This window comes from Crotalus tigris, unplaced genomic scaffold (assembly GCF_016545835.1).
Source record: "Crotalus tigris isolate CLP2741 ecotype Arizona unplaced genomic scaffold, ASM1654583v1 scf7180000017952.28453644438:3035480, whole genome shotgun sequence".
In the NCBI taxonomy this organism is placed as follows: Eukaryota; Metazoa; Chordata; class Lepidosauria; order Squamata; family Viperidae; genus Crotalus; species Crotalus tigris.
The window spans coordinates 1,083,237-1,101,185 of NW_024096741.1; the positions used below are offsets into that span (position 1 = coordinate 1,083,237).

Genomic DNA, 17,949 nt, shown 5'->3' on the forward strand with positions numbered 1-17,949 from the left:
TTCTAAAGGACAATGGTTACATCAGTCTACACTATTAGATCTGGCAGAGAAGGCAGGCTGTGGGTACCATCGGCTAGGGTCATATAATTGGTGGCTCCCCGGAGATGTGCCTTCTCTGCTGTGGCACCTGCCTTAGATTAGCTTCATCCACTTTGACATTTTGGAAGTCTTTCAAGACCTGATTAAGTATCAGGCCTGCAGTTCTCTGGGAACCAGAGACAGGCTTAGGTGACTTCATTACTGGGGTGACAGTTTTTATATTGCTATGTCTGTTAGTTTATTGATTGTTGTATACTACATAGAGTCACTTGGATCACTTGGCAGCTGTACAATTTTGGTTAATAAATAAACAAAACAAAACAAACAAACAAACAAAGGAAAGGAACAGAGAATTGAATTTCAAATAGTTGAGTTAATTTGCTCCCTTCTAAGAGATAAAGGCTTTAAGAGCTCTTGGGACCAAAGAGAAGTAGGGGAAATATTCAGCTTCTATCTCCTACCCACCCAAAGAGAATTTCTCCATTATCTTTTTATAAGGATCAAGGTTACATCATGTTGCGTGAGATCTACTTTCATCTTTTGTGATGTACAATTAAATACCAAAATGCAAAGTCAGTATAATACTGGGCACATGTTTTTAAAAGCAGAAGTCTGCTTTGTGCAATATATCTGTCTTTATTATCTAAAAGGTCACATGTTTGAACTGTTTCCTTGATAGTTTAGACATAGGAATAGGAGGCAGGTCACCAAAGGACTTCAGCAATATTAGATCCCTACTCAGATTGTCAGACATGACTGATAAGACAATTGCCTCCTACTACTGCATCTTGGCAGCATCTGTATAGTAACATCCCTCTTGTCATTTTTGGAAGAATTCAACACATCACAGGAATGACCTTTGGAAACTCTTGAATTTGCACAGCAATGGTGAGGTACTTGCATGACAGATAGAAGCAGTTGCTTCATTTATCTATTTTAAGATTTATTCACTTATTTATTCATTTATTCAAGAAAAGTTATATTCTTATTTAATTCATTAATGATGATTATAAAGGGATAAATAAATCATGATTGGCTGATCCTTTGGGATTTAGAGTTATTGTGAGCTTTCATGTGTTGCATGAAATTCAGCATGGCAAATTCAACCCAATAACTGTTGTACTTTAAGTGAATAAACTTTATGCTTAAACTTTAGCAACATTTAAACTTTACAAATAGAACTCCATGGTCCTAATCAGCTAATTTTATCTCCAGTTGTATTATCTGAAGTGAAGATGTAAAATATTCATACCAGTCATAGCAAAAGTAATGAGTCACGCTAGTTCCAAAGGTTTCCACAGGATGTAATCATGACTTTATGTAGATCACATGAACTTTAAGTTGATCACATAATACACTTATATAATCTTAGTTCAGCCATCCTCAATGAGGCACTTCTTAGTTATATTAGATCAATACTCCTAGAATTCTAACCAAATTTACCAAAAGTTGGTTAGTTGGATCTGATAGATCCCGCATTGGAGAACCGATGCAAGTAGAAAAATAGCAGCCTTTAACATTTTATTACTGTCATACATTACAAAAGCAATTTGGACTTCATAATGATATATCTTGCAAACTTTGCTATATATATTTGCCTTGGGATCTTTATGTAGTATATTCTAAAGTCCTATATTAGCAATGCTCTAAGAATGTCTTCTGTCTTTCCTGTTAGTAACATGATAAAAGTAATTTTCAGTTTGTTCCTTTCCAGATTAGTTGTTGATCTTTACCGTAGCCTCAAGACAGTAATTAGAGTTGACTAGAAAGTTAAATGTTTGCTTTTCCAAAAGTAATACTTAAGTTTTTGTTGTTGTTTTCTGTAGATATAAGCATTCAGCTGAAACATAACTGTGTGTGGACTGAGTTACAGAATGTTCATATTTTTTCTTTTTTACATTAGACTGCATCTGGACAAAGCTATTTTGCTAGATTCAACTACCATCTATATGAAGAGTTATCCATTCCTGATTTAAATGCTATTGAAATTAATAGGAATCACATGCATCAAGTTATTTGATTGTGGGGAAAAATGCATGTGCAGCAAACTGCCATGCTTCCCCCCCACAAACCTCATAACCTTTTGATACCCTTTGTCCCAGTGAAGCAGCCAGAAGGTCATCCCCTTTTGACTTAATGCCTTACCTACCTAAATAGATAATATGCTTCAGTTACTTCCTATCTCTTCCTGCCTTTGTTAGTTCCTTCTCCTGTTTGCTCTTTACCTGGTCTTTGACCATGTAATGTGTTACTAGAAAATAGTTGCTAACATGAAGACTTTTTCCAATGAAGAAACCTTTGTCGGCATTTAATGGTAAAGCCAGTAACAAATATATAAGAAGCAATAAACTCAGAGTTTGTCAAGCTGTCTCAAGCTGTGACAAGCAGCTCTGCAGCAGCTTCAAATCTCTGCTGAAGACATGCCTGAGTCTTTTTCTTAGCGTCTTACATTTGATGTCCAATCCATTGCCTTCTTTTGTTTTCCCACAAGCAAAGGGTTTTACATGCTTAATGTGAAGCATTCTCCAGTGTAGCATAAGTACAATGTGTGCATTGCTGAAATATATACCACAGGAATTAACTTATTTAAATTCTGTATATTGTTGTGATTTAAGTTAAAAACTTAGCAACAGTGAAATCAAAGCCTATTGTTCAGTCAGTGCTCCAAGATGCTTGCAATTAAAGTAATGTAGTCCAAAGAAAAGTTTATCTTTCTTGATACTAGATGGATGGATGGATGGATGTGTTTTGTATGTCTTGATGCTGGCTTGTCCCAGATATCACTTTTTAGGTTTAGTAGAAAAATACTGAAAGTGTCAAGTAAAAGTGATTTGACTCATTTTGAGTTGTGTGGTCCCTCTGATTGGATCATTTGAGAGAATCAAATATTAATAATAAAAAATTATGTATCTTCTGGTCATCACATTTTAAGGTATGAATTAAACTGATTTGTCAAAGAGATTTTCTAGGGAAGAAAATATTTTTTCTAAACCTTTCTTATGTTTTAAAAGCTATTCATACATTGAATGAAGAACATCCTACCATGTAAGTTAGAAATCATTTAATCACACATATGTTATGATGTGGAGGGGTAGGAGGCTAGGAAATAACATTCTGCCCATTCAGTTTGTGAACACAATGAAGGACATTCCTCAAATATGAAAATGTTTATTAAAATACTCTATATGTAATTTTTGCTTTATTATACAGTGGTTGGATTTCCATAGTTGAACTTTCTTTTCTCTGGTCAATATTTTACATTCTCTTTATTCCAGAGACATAAATTTATACATGGGAAACTATTTATTTTCACAAACCAAATTGCATGTACTGCATTATATGCTGTGTTTTCTAATATTGTTCACTTCTGCAGTTGCCATCACAATTCATTCTTATTTAGGTTAAGCAAGGGTTTTTTTTTTTAGAAGAAATGTGTGGGTAAGTCAGTCATCCACTCTGAATAAGAAAACCTAGTTAAAGTCAGTATGCAGTGATGTTGATGCATAAGATAAGATAAGATGTGAAATTTAACTTTCCATTTTATACTCTCCTAACTGTAAACCAGGATAACTTCTGTGTGCATTGAAATGCAACAAACAATATAGCAAGCTGTTTTAAAAACATAAGAGGATTAGCATTCTGTAGACCCTATTGATGCTGTTTTTATTGCAAATGAAGGCAAATATACATGTCCCAGGATAATATTGCAGAATCCAATCTGAGTCAGTCACTGGGACCAAATATTTATTCTTCTAAACTTTCAGGTTCATGCTAGAGCCCATCCTCAGGGAACTCCTCTCTCTCCAGAATGACTAAGATTGGATACTATTTCCATTAACTGAAATGTAATGTTATATTTTTCCTCAACTCTCTAATGGGACTATTTCTAGTCTATGCTATTATTATCCCATAACTCCTAGTCCACACAGTGATTGTCCACGGAAGCTGGGAGTTCCATGGATCTTGGCCTCCATATCTTTGAATAAAAAAACAGCTTGGGTTTGCATGCCAATCTTAGATAGTTTCTCACTCTCACACCATTTTATCAAAATACCAAATTTCAGATTCCATACTGAACAACACTCAGTATCCCAAATGTTATGTCCTGGGCCTGCTGATTCATTCAGCAGGTGCAGGATGCTGCAGAGAGGCCTGGGCAGACCACGTGAATGCCCGGGACCAGATAGGCTGTCTCCCGCCTTGCGCGCATGCGTAAGGCGGGAGAAATGCCTTGCATTGATTGGCTGATACTGTCCCTGCAAAGGGGCATAAGAGCAATCCGCGCCATTTTGTTGTTGGTTCTGTTGTGAATGGAATAAAGACAATACTGTTTGTTACTCCTGCTTGTCTCAATGCCTCTTACTTGGAAACAGAACACCAAGCACTAAGTTATTAATACATGATCAGAGAGTAATCCTATCAACTATATTAAATTTAATTAAAGTCCCAGCATGGCCTTCAAGGGTCACATAAGGTGATTGGCTTAGAAAAAGATGCACATTCCTGCACAACCTCATTCTATTTTTGTCTTCTTAGTCAAAATATAATATAATTTGGGCTGGAATACTATGTTCAGTTGGTTGGAGGAAAGTCCTAGATAGGTAAACCCAACATTGAGCTACTATTTCAGAATAACTTTTTTTCTGCTCTATAACATTTCAGGATTGTCAGGATTTCAAAACACCAGATATTTTGGCTTCTGTAGTTTCTTAAAGAGAATTCCTTAAGATTTCTCAAAGTTTCACCCTCAAGGTGATTATTCCTTTGTTGACATGCACTGTTTTTTTTTTTTTTGTTTTTGTTTTGCTTCCATGAAGGAAAAAGATTAAGAGAAAGGATAGGTGGTGGACTTTTTCATGCTGAAGAAATGTCATTTTTAAAATGCCAAGATGACATTGTAAAAGGGGGCACAAGATTGTTACTAGAAGTTGATGTCAAAAGGTCCAATTACAGATGGACTCAGTGCCAGGTTGTCTTAACTTCCTCCTCCTCCTCTTTTCTTTGTTAATCATTCAAGGTACATACTGTATGAAGGAGAGGAAAATATCACAAAACTTGATAAATTAAGGGTTGTTGTTGTGGGGAAAATAGGGGAAGACCGGTTTGTTCAATATGTTCACTGCCTTCAATTATTTGTAAAAATAATAAAGGTGGGATATAAATAAACAAATTTCAGCAAAAGGATGAAAATACCAAATTGTAATCAAGTGTACAAAACTTAGTGGAAAACTCTGTATTCTTAAAATATACTTTAAAAAGTTGTCTGAACTCTTTTCAGCCTCTAACAAAATTAAGACAGCCAAGTCTGATTTATCTGCCATTATGTCCAATAAAAAACAATTATAAGTTGAATATTATAGATCACTGTCTTTTTGTTATTTGTTATTAATATGGATTGACATAGACAAGTATTACATTCAGTGATCTCCAGGTTAATGTCACTGTTTGTACCTTGGCATCAGTTTAAATGACAATATTGATCTAGGTTTTGCACCTCTGATAGAATCTTTTTTGCTTCAATATTATTGTAATATAAGCCTTGGAATTAAGGAAAGAGGAAGTCTATTAAAATTAAATATCTCGTCATAAATTTCTCACAAAATGACTAAAACAGCACTGTTCCATTGTGATACAAGCTTCATAGATGCATGAGTTTATCACAACACAACATCTGTCTGTCTGTCTGTCTGTCTGTCTATCTATCTATCTATCTATCTATCTATCTATCTATCTATCTATCTATCTATCTATCTATCTATCTCTATCTAAACATTCATATAGCCTCCCATTTTCTAACTAATTCTGGGTGGCACCCAATCAAAATGGAACTATAGAACTTATGTTGAGATGGTGCAACATTGCTTTTCTCATTTCCCCACAGATACATGGATAACTCTGCACTGAGGAAACACACAAAATAATCCCAGAAACTATGTCTGGAAACCAGCTCACATAGTTCATTTGAATCAAAATTATTTGATCTCTAATTCTTAACAGAGATTTAAACAAAATAAACACCTTTTCTGAACCTCATATGATGCATTTGAAGTGGTGAAAATTTTTATGTGCTGAAGTTGCTGGCCTGGCCTGTCAATTTGCTGTTGTAGAGCATAAACTATAAAGGTTAGAAATTAATTGTATTTCAAAGTTGCTATTTTTAGGCAGGGATTTCAGAGAATTGAAAATTATTTCAATATTTTCTTGAGGGTAAAAGGATTGAAAGAAAAACCATATCATTTTGCTTGGCTACATTGTTTTAATTCTGATCATGAGTCCATATAATGATCTACAGGGATTCATTCTTTTGCTTTTTCTTCTATGTATGTGGAATATTTGAACTACATTTTTTTTAAAGTGGTCTAGATTCTGATTATTTCATCTTTAGATTTTTGATATAATCATACAATTTAGGCAGTGGTGGGATTCAAATATGTGAACAACCGGTTCTCTGTGTGGATGCCGCTTCCAGAAGTCCATTCTGGGCCTGGGCAACAAAAAATTAGCTACTGGTTCTGCCGAAATGGTGTGAACTAGCTGACTCCCACCACTGAATTTAGGACTTACTCAACTCTCCAATATTCTAATCCGTTTAGAAGCATTATATTTCTCTCCTGGTATGCTACTAGGGATGAGAAAAGTGCTATTGTCATCAGAGTTCACAATTTTTGATAGTGACTCTATCTTTTTAATTTTCTATGTCTTCTCTATAGGTCAGATAATATTTTTTAAATTAATTTTGCATTGTTTTTCATGATTGCAAAGAAAGACATTGTCATATTATTTAGATTTCTCACCCAGACTATTTTAGTGAGAACAGAAAGGAATTTACCAGCTGAAAGGGAAGAAATATTTTTCATTCAGAAATTTCCAATGAATGTGTTGAAGTGCTTTATTCTGCCAATATATCTCTAGCCTAGAAATGTGAAATTTATAGAAATGATTATGTCATTTTTATATTAAGAATTATTTCAGAATCCCCAGGGCATAAGATTACACTGTAAACAATAATTATTTTTTCAAATGTGTAACCTCTCCAAATGAGGACTAACAAGTAGGGAATGACAAACGAAAATAATACAAGTCCCAGTCTACATAATCAAAAGAGCTATAGAAGGGTTGAAATCATAACTGCACTTTTTCTAAAGACAAAGCAAATGGCATTATATAAGAATATGTTGTTGTTAATTGCGAAGTCGTGTCCGACCCGTCGCGACCCCATGGACAATGTTCCTCCAGGTCTTCCTGTCCTCTACCATCTTCTGGAGTCCATTTAAGTTCACACCTACTGCTTCAGTGACTCCATCCAGCCATCTCATTCTCTGTCGTCCCTTCTTCTATTGCCCTCAATCTTTCCCAGCATTAGGCCCTTCTCCAGTGAGTCCTTCCTTCTCATTAGGTGGCCAAAGTATTTGAGTTTCAACTTCAGGATCTGGCCTTCTAAAGAGCAGTCGGGGTTGATCTCTTCTAGGACTGACCGGTTTGAACGCCTTGCAGTCAAAGGGACTCGCAGGAGTCTTCTCCAGCACCATAGTTCAAAGGCCTCAATTCTTTTGCGCTCAGCCTTTCTTATGGTCCAACTTTCACAGCCATACATTGCAACTGGGAAAACCATGGCCTGGACTATACGCACTTTGGTTGGCAGGGTGATGTCTCTGCTTTTTAGTATGCTGTCTAGATTTGCCATAGCTTTCCTCCCCAGGAGCAAGCGTCTTTTAATTTCTTGGCTGCAGTCCCATCTGAGGTGATCTTGGAGCCCAGAAAAATAAAATCTGTCACTACCTCCATTTCTTCCCCATCTATTTGCCAGGAATTGAGAGGGCCGGATGCCATGATTTTGGTTTTCTTAATGTTGAGTTTCAAGCCTACTTTTACACTCTCCTTCTTCACCCGCATCAAGAGGCTCTTTAGTTCTCTTCACTTTCTGCCATTAGAGTGGTATCATCTGCATATCTTAGGTTGTTGATATTTCTCCCGGCAATCTTAATTCCAACTTTTGATTCATCTAGCCCTGCCTTTCTCATGATGTGCTCTGCATATAAGTTAAATAGGCAGGGTGATAGTATACAGCCTTGCCGGACTTCTTTTCCAATTTTGAACCAATCAGTGGTTCCGTGTTCGGTTCTCACTGTTGCTTCTTGACCCGCATATAGGTTTCTCAAGAGACAAATGAGATGGTCTGGTACTCCCATCTCTTTAAGAACTTGCCAAAATTTGTTGTGATCCACACAATCAAAGGCTTTTGCATAGTCAATGAAGCAGAGGTAGATGTTTTTCTGGAACTCCCTAGCTTTCTCCATGATCCAGCATATGTTGGCAATTTGATCTCTAGTTCCTCTGCCTCTTCGAAATCCTGCCTGTACTTCTGGTAGTTCTCGATCCACATACTGCTGGAGTCTAGCTTGTAGGATTTTAAGCATAACTTTACTAGCATGTGAAATGAGTGCAATGGTGCGATAGTTTGAACATTCTTTGGCATTGCCTTTCTTTGGAATTGGAATGTAAAATGACCTTTTCCAATCCTGTGGCCACTGTTGAGTTTTCCAAATTTGCTGGCAAATTGAGTGTAGCACTTTTACTGCATCGTCTTTTAAGATTTTGAATAGCTCAGCTGGAATACTGTCACCTCCACTAGCTTTGTTGTTGCTCAGATTTTCTAAGGCCATTTCACTTCACATTCTAGGATGTCTGGTTCGAGGTCAATGACTATCTCATTGTGGTTATCTGGGATGTTAAGCTCATTCTTGTATAGTTCTTCTGTGTAGTTTTGCCATCTCTTCTTAATCTCTTCTGCCTCTGTTAGGTCCCTGCCATTTTGGTCCTTTATCATGCCCATCTTTGCATGAAACCTTCCCTTCATATCTCCAATTTCTTGAAGAGATCTCTTGTCCTCCCTATTCTGTTGTTTTCTTCTATTTCTTTGCACTGTTCATTTAAGAAGGCATTTTTATCTCTTCTAGCTACTCTCTGGAATTCTGCATTCAATTGGGTGTATCTTTCTTTTTCTCCTTTGCCTTTCGCTTCCCTTCTTTCCTCAGCTATTTGCAAAGCTTCCTCAGACAGCCATTTGCTTTCTTGCATTTCTTTTTCTTTGGGATGGTTTTAGTTGCTACCTCTTGTACAATGTTGCGAACTTCCATCCATAGTTCTTCAGGCACTCTGTCTATCAGATCTAATTCCTTAAATCTATTTGTAACCTCTACTGTATATTCATCAGGAATATGATTTAGTTCATACCTGAGTGGCCTAGTGCTTTCCCCTACTTTTTTCAATTTAAGCCTAAATTTTGCAACAAGAAGCTCATGATCTGAGCCACAGTCAGCTCCTGGTCTTGTTTTTACTGACTGTATAGAGCTTTTCCATCTTTTGCTGCAGAGCACATAGTCAATCTGATTTCTATGTTGACCGTCTGGTGATGTCCATGTGTAGAGCCGTCTCTTGGGTTGTTGGAAAAGAGTGCTTGTTATGACCATCGTATTCTCTTGACAAAATTCTATTAGCCTGTGCCCTGCTTCATTTTGTACTCCAAGGCCAAACTTGCCTGTTATTCCGGTTATCTTTTGGCTTCCTACCTTAGCATTCCAATCCCCCATGATGATAAGGACATCATTTTTTGGTGTTAATTCTATAAGGGGCTGTAGGGCTTCATAAAACTGGTCAATTTCATCCTCTTCAGCACCAGTGGTTGGGGCATAGATTTGGACTATTGTGATATTGAATGGTTTGCCTTGGATTCGAATTGAGATCATTCTGTCATTTTGGGGATTGTATCCCAGTATTGCTTTTCCTATTCTTTTATTGACTATGAAGGCGACTCCATTTCTTCTGAGGGATTCTTGCCCACAGTAGTATACCTGATGGTCATCTGAGTTAAATTCACCCATTCCTGTCCATTTTAGTTCACTGATTCCTAAGATGTCGATGTTCAGTCTGGTCATCTCTTTTTTGACTACGTCTAGCTTGCCTTGATTCATGGATCTTACATTCCAGGTTCCTATGGAGAAAAAAATCTTTACAGCATCGGACTTTCCTTTCACCACCAGATATATCCACAGCTGAGCGTCCTTTCGGCTTTGGCCCAGTCGCTTCACTCTTTCTGGCGCTACTAGTACTAGCCCTCTGCTCTTCCCCAGTAGCATATTGGACACCTTCCGACCTGAGGGGCTCATCTTCAAGCGTCATATCTTTTTGCCTTTTAGTACTGTCCATGGGGTTTTCATGGCAAAGATACTGGAGTGGTTTGCCATTTCCTTCTCCAGTGGATCACATTTTGTCAGAACTCTCTGCTATAACCTGTCCGTCTTGGGTGGCCCTGCACGGCATAGCTTCTAGCTTCATTGAGTTACGCAAGCCCCTTCGCCACGACAAGGCAGTAATCCATAAAGGGGTATAAGAATATAGGCAACTACTAACAGAGAGTGAATAAACACTTTCAATTTATCTAGTCTTGCCAAGATGGATGAAGGTGGACTATTTGATTCAGTACTCTCCAGCAAAAACATATGTTTTCCACCAAGAAATTGTGATGGGCAAGATAAATCAGCATAAGTGAAGCATGAGACTAATAGAAATCTTGTCAAGGATTATCTTTCACTTTGAGTGGGTTTATGTTGAGTAGGTTAATTCCACCCCAGAAAGAACTGGAGAACTCGGAAAGTGTCAAATAGGCAAATGTTGTCCCTGTCTTCAAAATAGAAATTTCTAGCAAACTACAGAACAGTCATGCTATTATCAATATCTGAGAAGATGTAGAGCAAATCATAGGGAGATTGATCTGTAAGCACCTTTAAACAATGCAATAACTCTCAGAAATTAGAATTGGTTTTTCAAAAAGTAAATCTTGCTAGACTAATATTATCTCATTTTTGATTGGGTAACTTTCCTTATAGATTGATTTCATCAAATCATTTGACAAAGTACCATGGGGCAGGCTGATTAGCAAGTTAATTAATAATGGCTTGGGTGTCATAGTTGTCCCAAAGGTGCTTTTTCAAAAGGCAACTGGATGGCTTTTTTTCCTTAAGGAAGAAGAAAATGTTTCACTTCTGATGATGGAGAGGGGGATGGAAGGATATTTTTTAAAATTTAAATATTTTAATTTTTTATTTTAAATAAAATATTTTAAATTTGAAACAATCACTTCTTCCTCTGTGGCCACCATGATTGCAAGGGTTCTGTTCAATTGGCAGTGAATATTTGGAAATATTCCATAAAGTTTACTTATTCCATAAAGTTTACTTATTTTTCTCCTCCTATTCATGCCAGGAAAGCAAGCACCAAATTGTTTCTGTTCTGTTTTGTGGGTCTTTTGAAAACTAGTGAGAAGAAAAAAAAATCAGTCTTTCCTGTCATTTAGCTAGAAGGCAAGTCTTGACAGAACTCTTTGTCAATTTCACCCGATAAAAGGAAAAGCAAATGGAAACAGCCAGCATTTCCTAATTCTGCTATTGAATCTGCTTTTTTAAAAACAAACAAACAAACACACAAAAACCTTTCATGACAGAGGCAGTCTGGTTTGAAAAATCTGTCAAAGATGGTTGTGTTCAAGAGGAGACAGTGTTGTACTTGATGGCCTAAACAGCCCCTTCCCACTGTAATTATTTATAGCTGTGGAAACTATATTCGTTCTGTGCAGTACGAAAGGATGGTTGAATCTTTCAATATACATTCATTTCAGCTTTGCATATTTTTCTTGTCTTAAATATAGTACATCCCTATTTATTTATTTATTTAAATAAATAAATACAAAATAAAAGACAAAATGGCAGAAAGGCATACAAGAAAGTGCACCTATAAATAATCATATAACTATCTAGCAAACTCTACTCTGTTATGGATCCCCAATATAGTTGACATGTTTAAGGGCTTTTCCATTTTTCATTTCAAGTTTGGCAATTACCAGAGATTTCTTTTCTCTCCCTGAAGAAATTCAGAATATTCATCCAATGAATTTTTCTGTCCAATTCTACTTGCTGTGCGTTGATTTTGAATTATATTTTTGCCTCATTTCTTGAAATAATAATTTTAAGATCTTTCTATTTAACCTGTTGGGAGAAAATCAATATATCTACCTATTAAATCCAGGATATCAACCCAAAGGGTTAAACAGAGTATCCCTGCTTCTTGGCAGAGAATACTTTTCTGGATTGAAGAATTACAAATGGCAAATGTCATCTTGGCATTCAGTTTATGAACCACAGCTGACAAGTAAAAGCATTTAAAGAGCATTTCATTCACTCAGTCCGACACCTTTTCAGCTTCTTTGGCTATCCTCTTAAACAGAAAGATATTTCACGACATTCTGTTGTATTTCTGGAGTAGAACAGAACAGTAAAGGGCAAATGATTAGTTTAGTTTTCTTGAAGTAGCCTTTTTGCAATTGTACTGTGGATTTTTGTAACACATTAAAATTGTACTGTATTAATTATCTGTGGGCCTTAAAAATAAAAGATTTTGGCTTTTTAAATGTTTCGGGTTTATAGGAATTATATCTTACATGAGCCTGATATTATTCATTCATTCATTAGATTTTTATTCCACCTTTATTACTTTGTAAGTAACTCAAAGTGGCAAGATATATAATATTCCTTCATTGTCCTATTTTTATCAATGGAAGAACAGCCCTATGAGGTGAGTTGGACTGACAGAGAATGATTGGACCATGTTACCAGCTGGCTTTTGTGCTGATTTTTAGGCTAGCATTTTAACCACCTAGGCACAACTCTGTTCTCTTTACAAGCCAAAATAAAAGCTCTGGAGTCATATGAGAGAGAATGGTCTTGTAATGGTCTAATTCTGTCTTCACATAGAAAAGGGTTTGTTCTATTTTCCAGTAGAAAGCCTTTATTTCCTACAAGATCATATTGATCTTGCTCGAGTCTGCTTCAGTGGCTGTCTGGTGCTGAAATGAGGCTCCATAGTGAGGACCCAAGAAACAGTAAGCCAGCTATCTCAGTGCCACAGTAAAGAAGGTATGTGGATGTGCCACAATATCCAACAATGTATTGTGACTGAATGTATGGTGTGCCGCATGTATATGTACAGCTTTTATCTTTTATTTTGTTATGTTTGTAATTGATGATAGATCCAGAAATATAAAAGTAATACATTTAAAGTCAGACAGGTTTGACAGGTGAAATGGTTGACAAGAAAATGAAAGTTCAAGGTACAGTAGCTACCTGGAAGGAGGTCTGTTTTCCCCAGCTTTTAAGGATTTAAGCTAGAATGAACTTTTATTTTATATAGAGAAGAAGAAGGTGAGATCTTTGCATTTAAAGCATCATTGAATATTGCTTTATATCTTTGAGAGACAATTAAGCAGTAAAAGGAGAAAGGAAGTTTCAGAGAAAAAGAGATATTGGATATCTGTTACTGAAGAGATTTCTGATTGCGTATTCCATACAGGCAGTTCTGACTAATTTAAAGTTATATTATTTTTCAGAAGATGCCTGAATGTTTTGTATTTTATTTTAGTACCTGAAAATAAGGACAGAGTTCCCATTGCAGGAAGCCTTAATTCATATGTTGATATCTAATAATTTAGTTTCTAAGTATATATCTTGAATTGGAATTAATTTACCTTTAAAAACAGCATGTATCAATAAGAACATTTTTCTGTGCCTTGGCAAATATTGCATTCAGTTGCTTGGGCAGGGGGTAATCTATCTATTGAAGAAAAAAAAAACAATTCCTATATCTCGGAGATCATATTCCAAAACAGTACATCAAGCTATAAGGACAATGCACAGTTTAGTCTAATTGACTCTTTATCTAGTAAAACAATCAAAGTAAGTTTCTGGCTTTTTATTGCAGCATCTGTTCTATTTCTCCATTTCTGATCTCTACCATACCAGGAACCTAGAAATACATTGGACATGCTAATGGCCTTTTTGGTCCCAGATATGGAAGAAACCACCATTTCCGCTTGTTTATATTTTTGTCAGTGCAAAAAAGTACAATACAATATTTTTTGAATAGAGACCTTGCTGCAAACAGTGTATCTGTGTAAAGGCTCCCCTTCATTGTCAATGTAACCCAGACACTCCTAACTGATGTATTCATGGAACTGAACTCCAAAGGATAAATTGGAATGAGCTGTACTGTGAGCTGTACACAGTGGGTGCCTATGCAAGAAAATATCACATTTGCTTTACAATATAGCATTGTGAAGACCTCTGACTAGTGAAACATACACAGATATAGCACGGGATGTTAGCTGATGACAAGACGTTCTCCCATAGATGCAATGGATTTGCAGCTCAGACAGTTGATTGGAAGGACATTATATGAGGCCTAAGTACAATTTCCAATCAACCTAATCTGTTACCTGGTGGTAGTATCATGTCTAGAATGATTTTAATGCATTGCCCTTCTGCTTTATTCCAGTTTTCATTAAGGCATTGGAACAGTTCCGATTAGGTTTAATTCACTTCATCACCATTTGGTTGGCTGCCTATTCCCTTCCCAGCATGATAGCAAGTTTTCATTTCCAGAAGCAGTAGGACAAGTAGGGACAAGATGGCTCAGTTATGTCTCAACTGAGCTGAGGAATGAAAAACTGTGGCCTTACAGCACTTTAGTACTATTTGAAAATTCATCAGTAGAACATAGAAGAGGCAAATATACTTTGCAACCTTACTTGCAATCGACTGCTAAAGAGCAATTGATGTAGTTTGTCTCCACCATTCTATAAAGGTTCCCACCTAAAGGTTCCCTTCCCAGCTAGAAAATGTTTTGTTCATTTAATCCCTCCTCTCCTCTCACCAAATAGCTACCTATTTAATTTGAAATATTACCTTTTCTGGCTTCTTATGTAGTGATGTACAATTCTTCTGGATCAAGGAAGAATGCTGGAGGCCAAGTTCCAAAATAAATTACAAAATTAAGCTTCATTTCACCTAATTTACATTTTAAGAACATTAAATATAGTCAATAGGATTATCTAGTGATGTATATTATAACTTCTCCCTTCTGTTACTCTTCACACTAACAACGTTAGAACCCCTGTGGGACCACCACTTAAAGCTTTTGGAGATTGCCTAAGGTTCAGGGACTTGACATCTAATGTGTCTACTTGTAGGATCCATAGAAAGTGATGCCGACAAGTTATTTGGAGGATACACGAAGGGGTTGGTGCTACTGAGAAAAGTATGCAAGAGGGGAATCCATAGAACATGGTAACAGGAATAGTTGCTTATTTTCCCAAAACAGACAGTGAATCCTTCCAGGCTTCTTGTCTCCAGAACAGACTTCGTTAATTGTTCCAATTTCTGACAGTATGGCAAGTGATCAGAGATGATGAAAAAAAAAGTGTCTGGGAGAATCAAGATCCTTTCTGGGTTGAAAGAGAAGGCAATTGGCTCCATGTATTATACTTCCCATGGTGTCTGAGAGTTGGCAAAAGAAAGCTATTAGCTTGGTCCCAGTTCTACTGCAAGAGCCCTTTCAAGTGGCCAAAAGCTGTCATGAAAAACCAAGAGAATGGCTTTGGCCTGGCTCCCCAGTCTAAACAATTTATTGTTTCAATGATGACTTCACTGCTCATATATTTACTCTCCTGTTTCCTTTCTGAACTGCCTTCCTGCTTCTGTTGAACCATCCTTCTGCCTGTAAGCCATCAGTCTTTGCACTAAATCTTTGAATGCATGGGATTAAAAATAAATATTTTGTGTGATGCCTTCTCTGGGCTGCACTAATGATGAATGGTTTATTTACTCCTTTTACAGGACTTTCAGAGCTTGTATAGAAATCTCCAGCAAACAGCCACATTTAACGAAATCATTTTCAAATCTTGTTTGTATTTTTTTTTCAACATGCTCAAAGCTGGTCATGATTCACATTGATAGGGTAATAAGTGATACTGAATTTGCTACTCTGTCTCAATATGTACATATATGTGTGTGAAACAAAGGGAAGAAGTGTGCTTCCTCTCCTCCAGTTCTCACATTATTAGCAAGTCTCTGACTGTGGTAAGTTTGCCCTGAGCAGAAAGAAGACCTACTTTTCAAAAGAAGGAAATAAATTTCAGCTCCTTAAAGATGGAAATTTACAGTCCATTTTTTTTCACTTATTCTACTGATGCAATACATATATATTCTGTATATCTGTTATTCCTCCATTTCACATATATTACCTCAAAGGTTTTACAAGTGGCATTGAAGAATAGCCCACTTTCTAGTGGAAATCACAATTTATAAAAGAGGAATATATTTAAATATTTATTGTACACCGACCCCAGAGTCTCTCTGTGAGGGAAATGAGTGGTTTTAAAAAATGTAATAAATGAAATAAATAAATAAACAATAAATAAATAAACTGGAGGTTTATGTTATTATATTATTTTAATGCTTTGTCATATTCTAGATTAATAAATGTTTCTGAAATAATCACATCTAGGATTTGACTGTGCTCCTGTAGAGAAGGCAGCATTTCAAGAAAAGCCAACTCAACTCTACTGAAAGACTTTTGATCCAGCCCCAGATTTTAAGCTCTTAGTGCCAAGATCCACACACATTTCCACAACCAGCTTCTAGTATTAAGTGGATGAAATGTATGACTCTTGCTGTAGAATAAGGCAAACTGGAATATTTGATATAGAAGAAATCGTGTCTTATATGTGAAATAAGTGAGAATGTTTATAGAGCATGGTAGCAAGAGAGAGTTTTGCTTATTTATTTATTAGATTTTTGTTCTGCCTTTATTATTTTACAAGTAACTCAAAGCAGCAAACATATATAATACTCCTTCCTTCTTCTATTTCCCCCACAATAACGTTGTGAGATAGATTGGGTTTTGTTTTGTTTTAGAAGAATTAAGACCCTTTGTATTGGCAAGTTATGCTGCATTTGCTAGATGAGTTTCCTTCTTCTTAGAGAAATAATTTTAAATGTGATTGTAAAATATTTTGAAAAATATTGTTTTCTGGATTTAGTAGCAAAAGAGTGTTTAGCGTATGGACTTTAGAAAGTTTAACAACAGATTAAGGGATCCGATGGACTTGAAATGGTAATTTTAAGTTTTGAAAGAATTCCTCCCTTGAGAAACTGTTGTCGTTTGCCTTTTCTTCAGTCAGAAGAAGACACTTTGACTTTAATAGTTGGACACTAGAGTGAGTTATAGATTAAGAAAAGAATGGAAGGAAATATTCTAACAGTGAGCTTTCTGACGAAAAACTATGAAAAAATATGAATATTTGTGATAAATGGTCTTTGAAACACTTAGAAATAATGGATAGATGTAAACTAAAGAGGTAATAGAAGAACAAAATACTCTGAATAAGTTTGAAATTAATGTTATTGTGTATATCAATGTGGCAAGTAATGGAAGAAATATAATAAAGGATGTACTGGGCTTTCAAATGAAACAGGATGATGCTTAAATGCCTAAAGGAAATATACAACTATCAAACCAGAAAAGAGATTTACATATTTTTTTACTGATTGTATGAAACAGATCTGTTATAGTTATAAGATTTTTTTGAGAAGTGGCAAAAAAGGATGAATTCCATTTACTGAATTTACAAAAGAGACAGTTCCACTTACTGAATATACAAAAGAGACTAGCTAAAGTTCTGAAATTTTTTGGGGACTCGGCGGGGGGAAGGAAGGAAGAAGAAAAGATAACAAGAAATCAAATTGTAGTTCACTATATGAAAAGTTAAGAATTAAGATTGAGTTAAGAATTAAAGTGTAGGGATGGAATACAAGTTGGGATTATTCAATCAAGGTTAAAATAATTAGATATATTTGACACTGGACTTCTGCTGATAAGGAAATAAGATGAGGGTTTGGATTTTATTTTTAGCTAAAAGATGAAATATGGGATGAAAATATTATAATTTAAGATATGGCAATAAATTTACTGCATTTGTTGGTGTGAAGAGGGAAATTACTTCTTTGTTTCTTTTTTCCTTTT

General features: G+C 36.0%; 1 protein-coding gene across 1 annotated transcript in view; it reads left to right on the forward strand.

The window, feature by feature from the left end:
• LOC120308853 (potassium voltage-gated channel subfamily B member 2-like) overlaps nucleotides 1-16,755 on the forward strand; it is a 94,734-nt gene extending 77,979 nt beyond the window's left edge. The window contains exon 4 of the mRNA XM_039345442.1: nucleotides 16,432-16,755. Within this exon, the coding sequence (XP_039201376.1) occupies nucleotides 16,432-16,452 (21 nt within the window). The 3' untranslated portion in view covers nucleotides 16,453-16,755. The remainder of the gene's footprint in view (nucleotides 1-16,431) is intronic.
• Nucleotides 16,756-17,949: the final 1,194 nt, after the last annotated feature.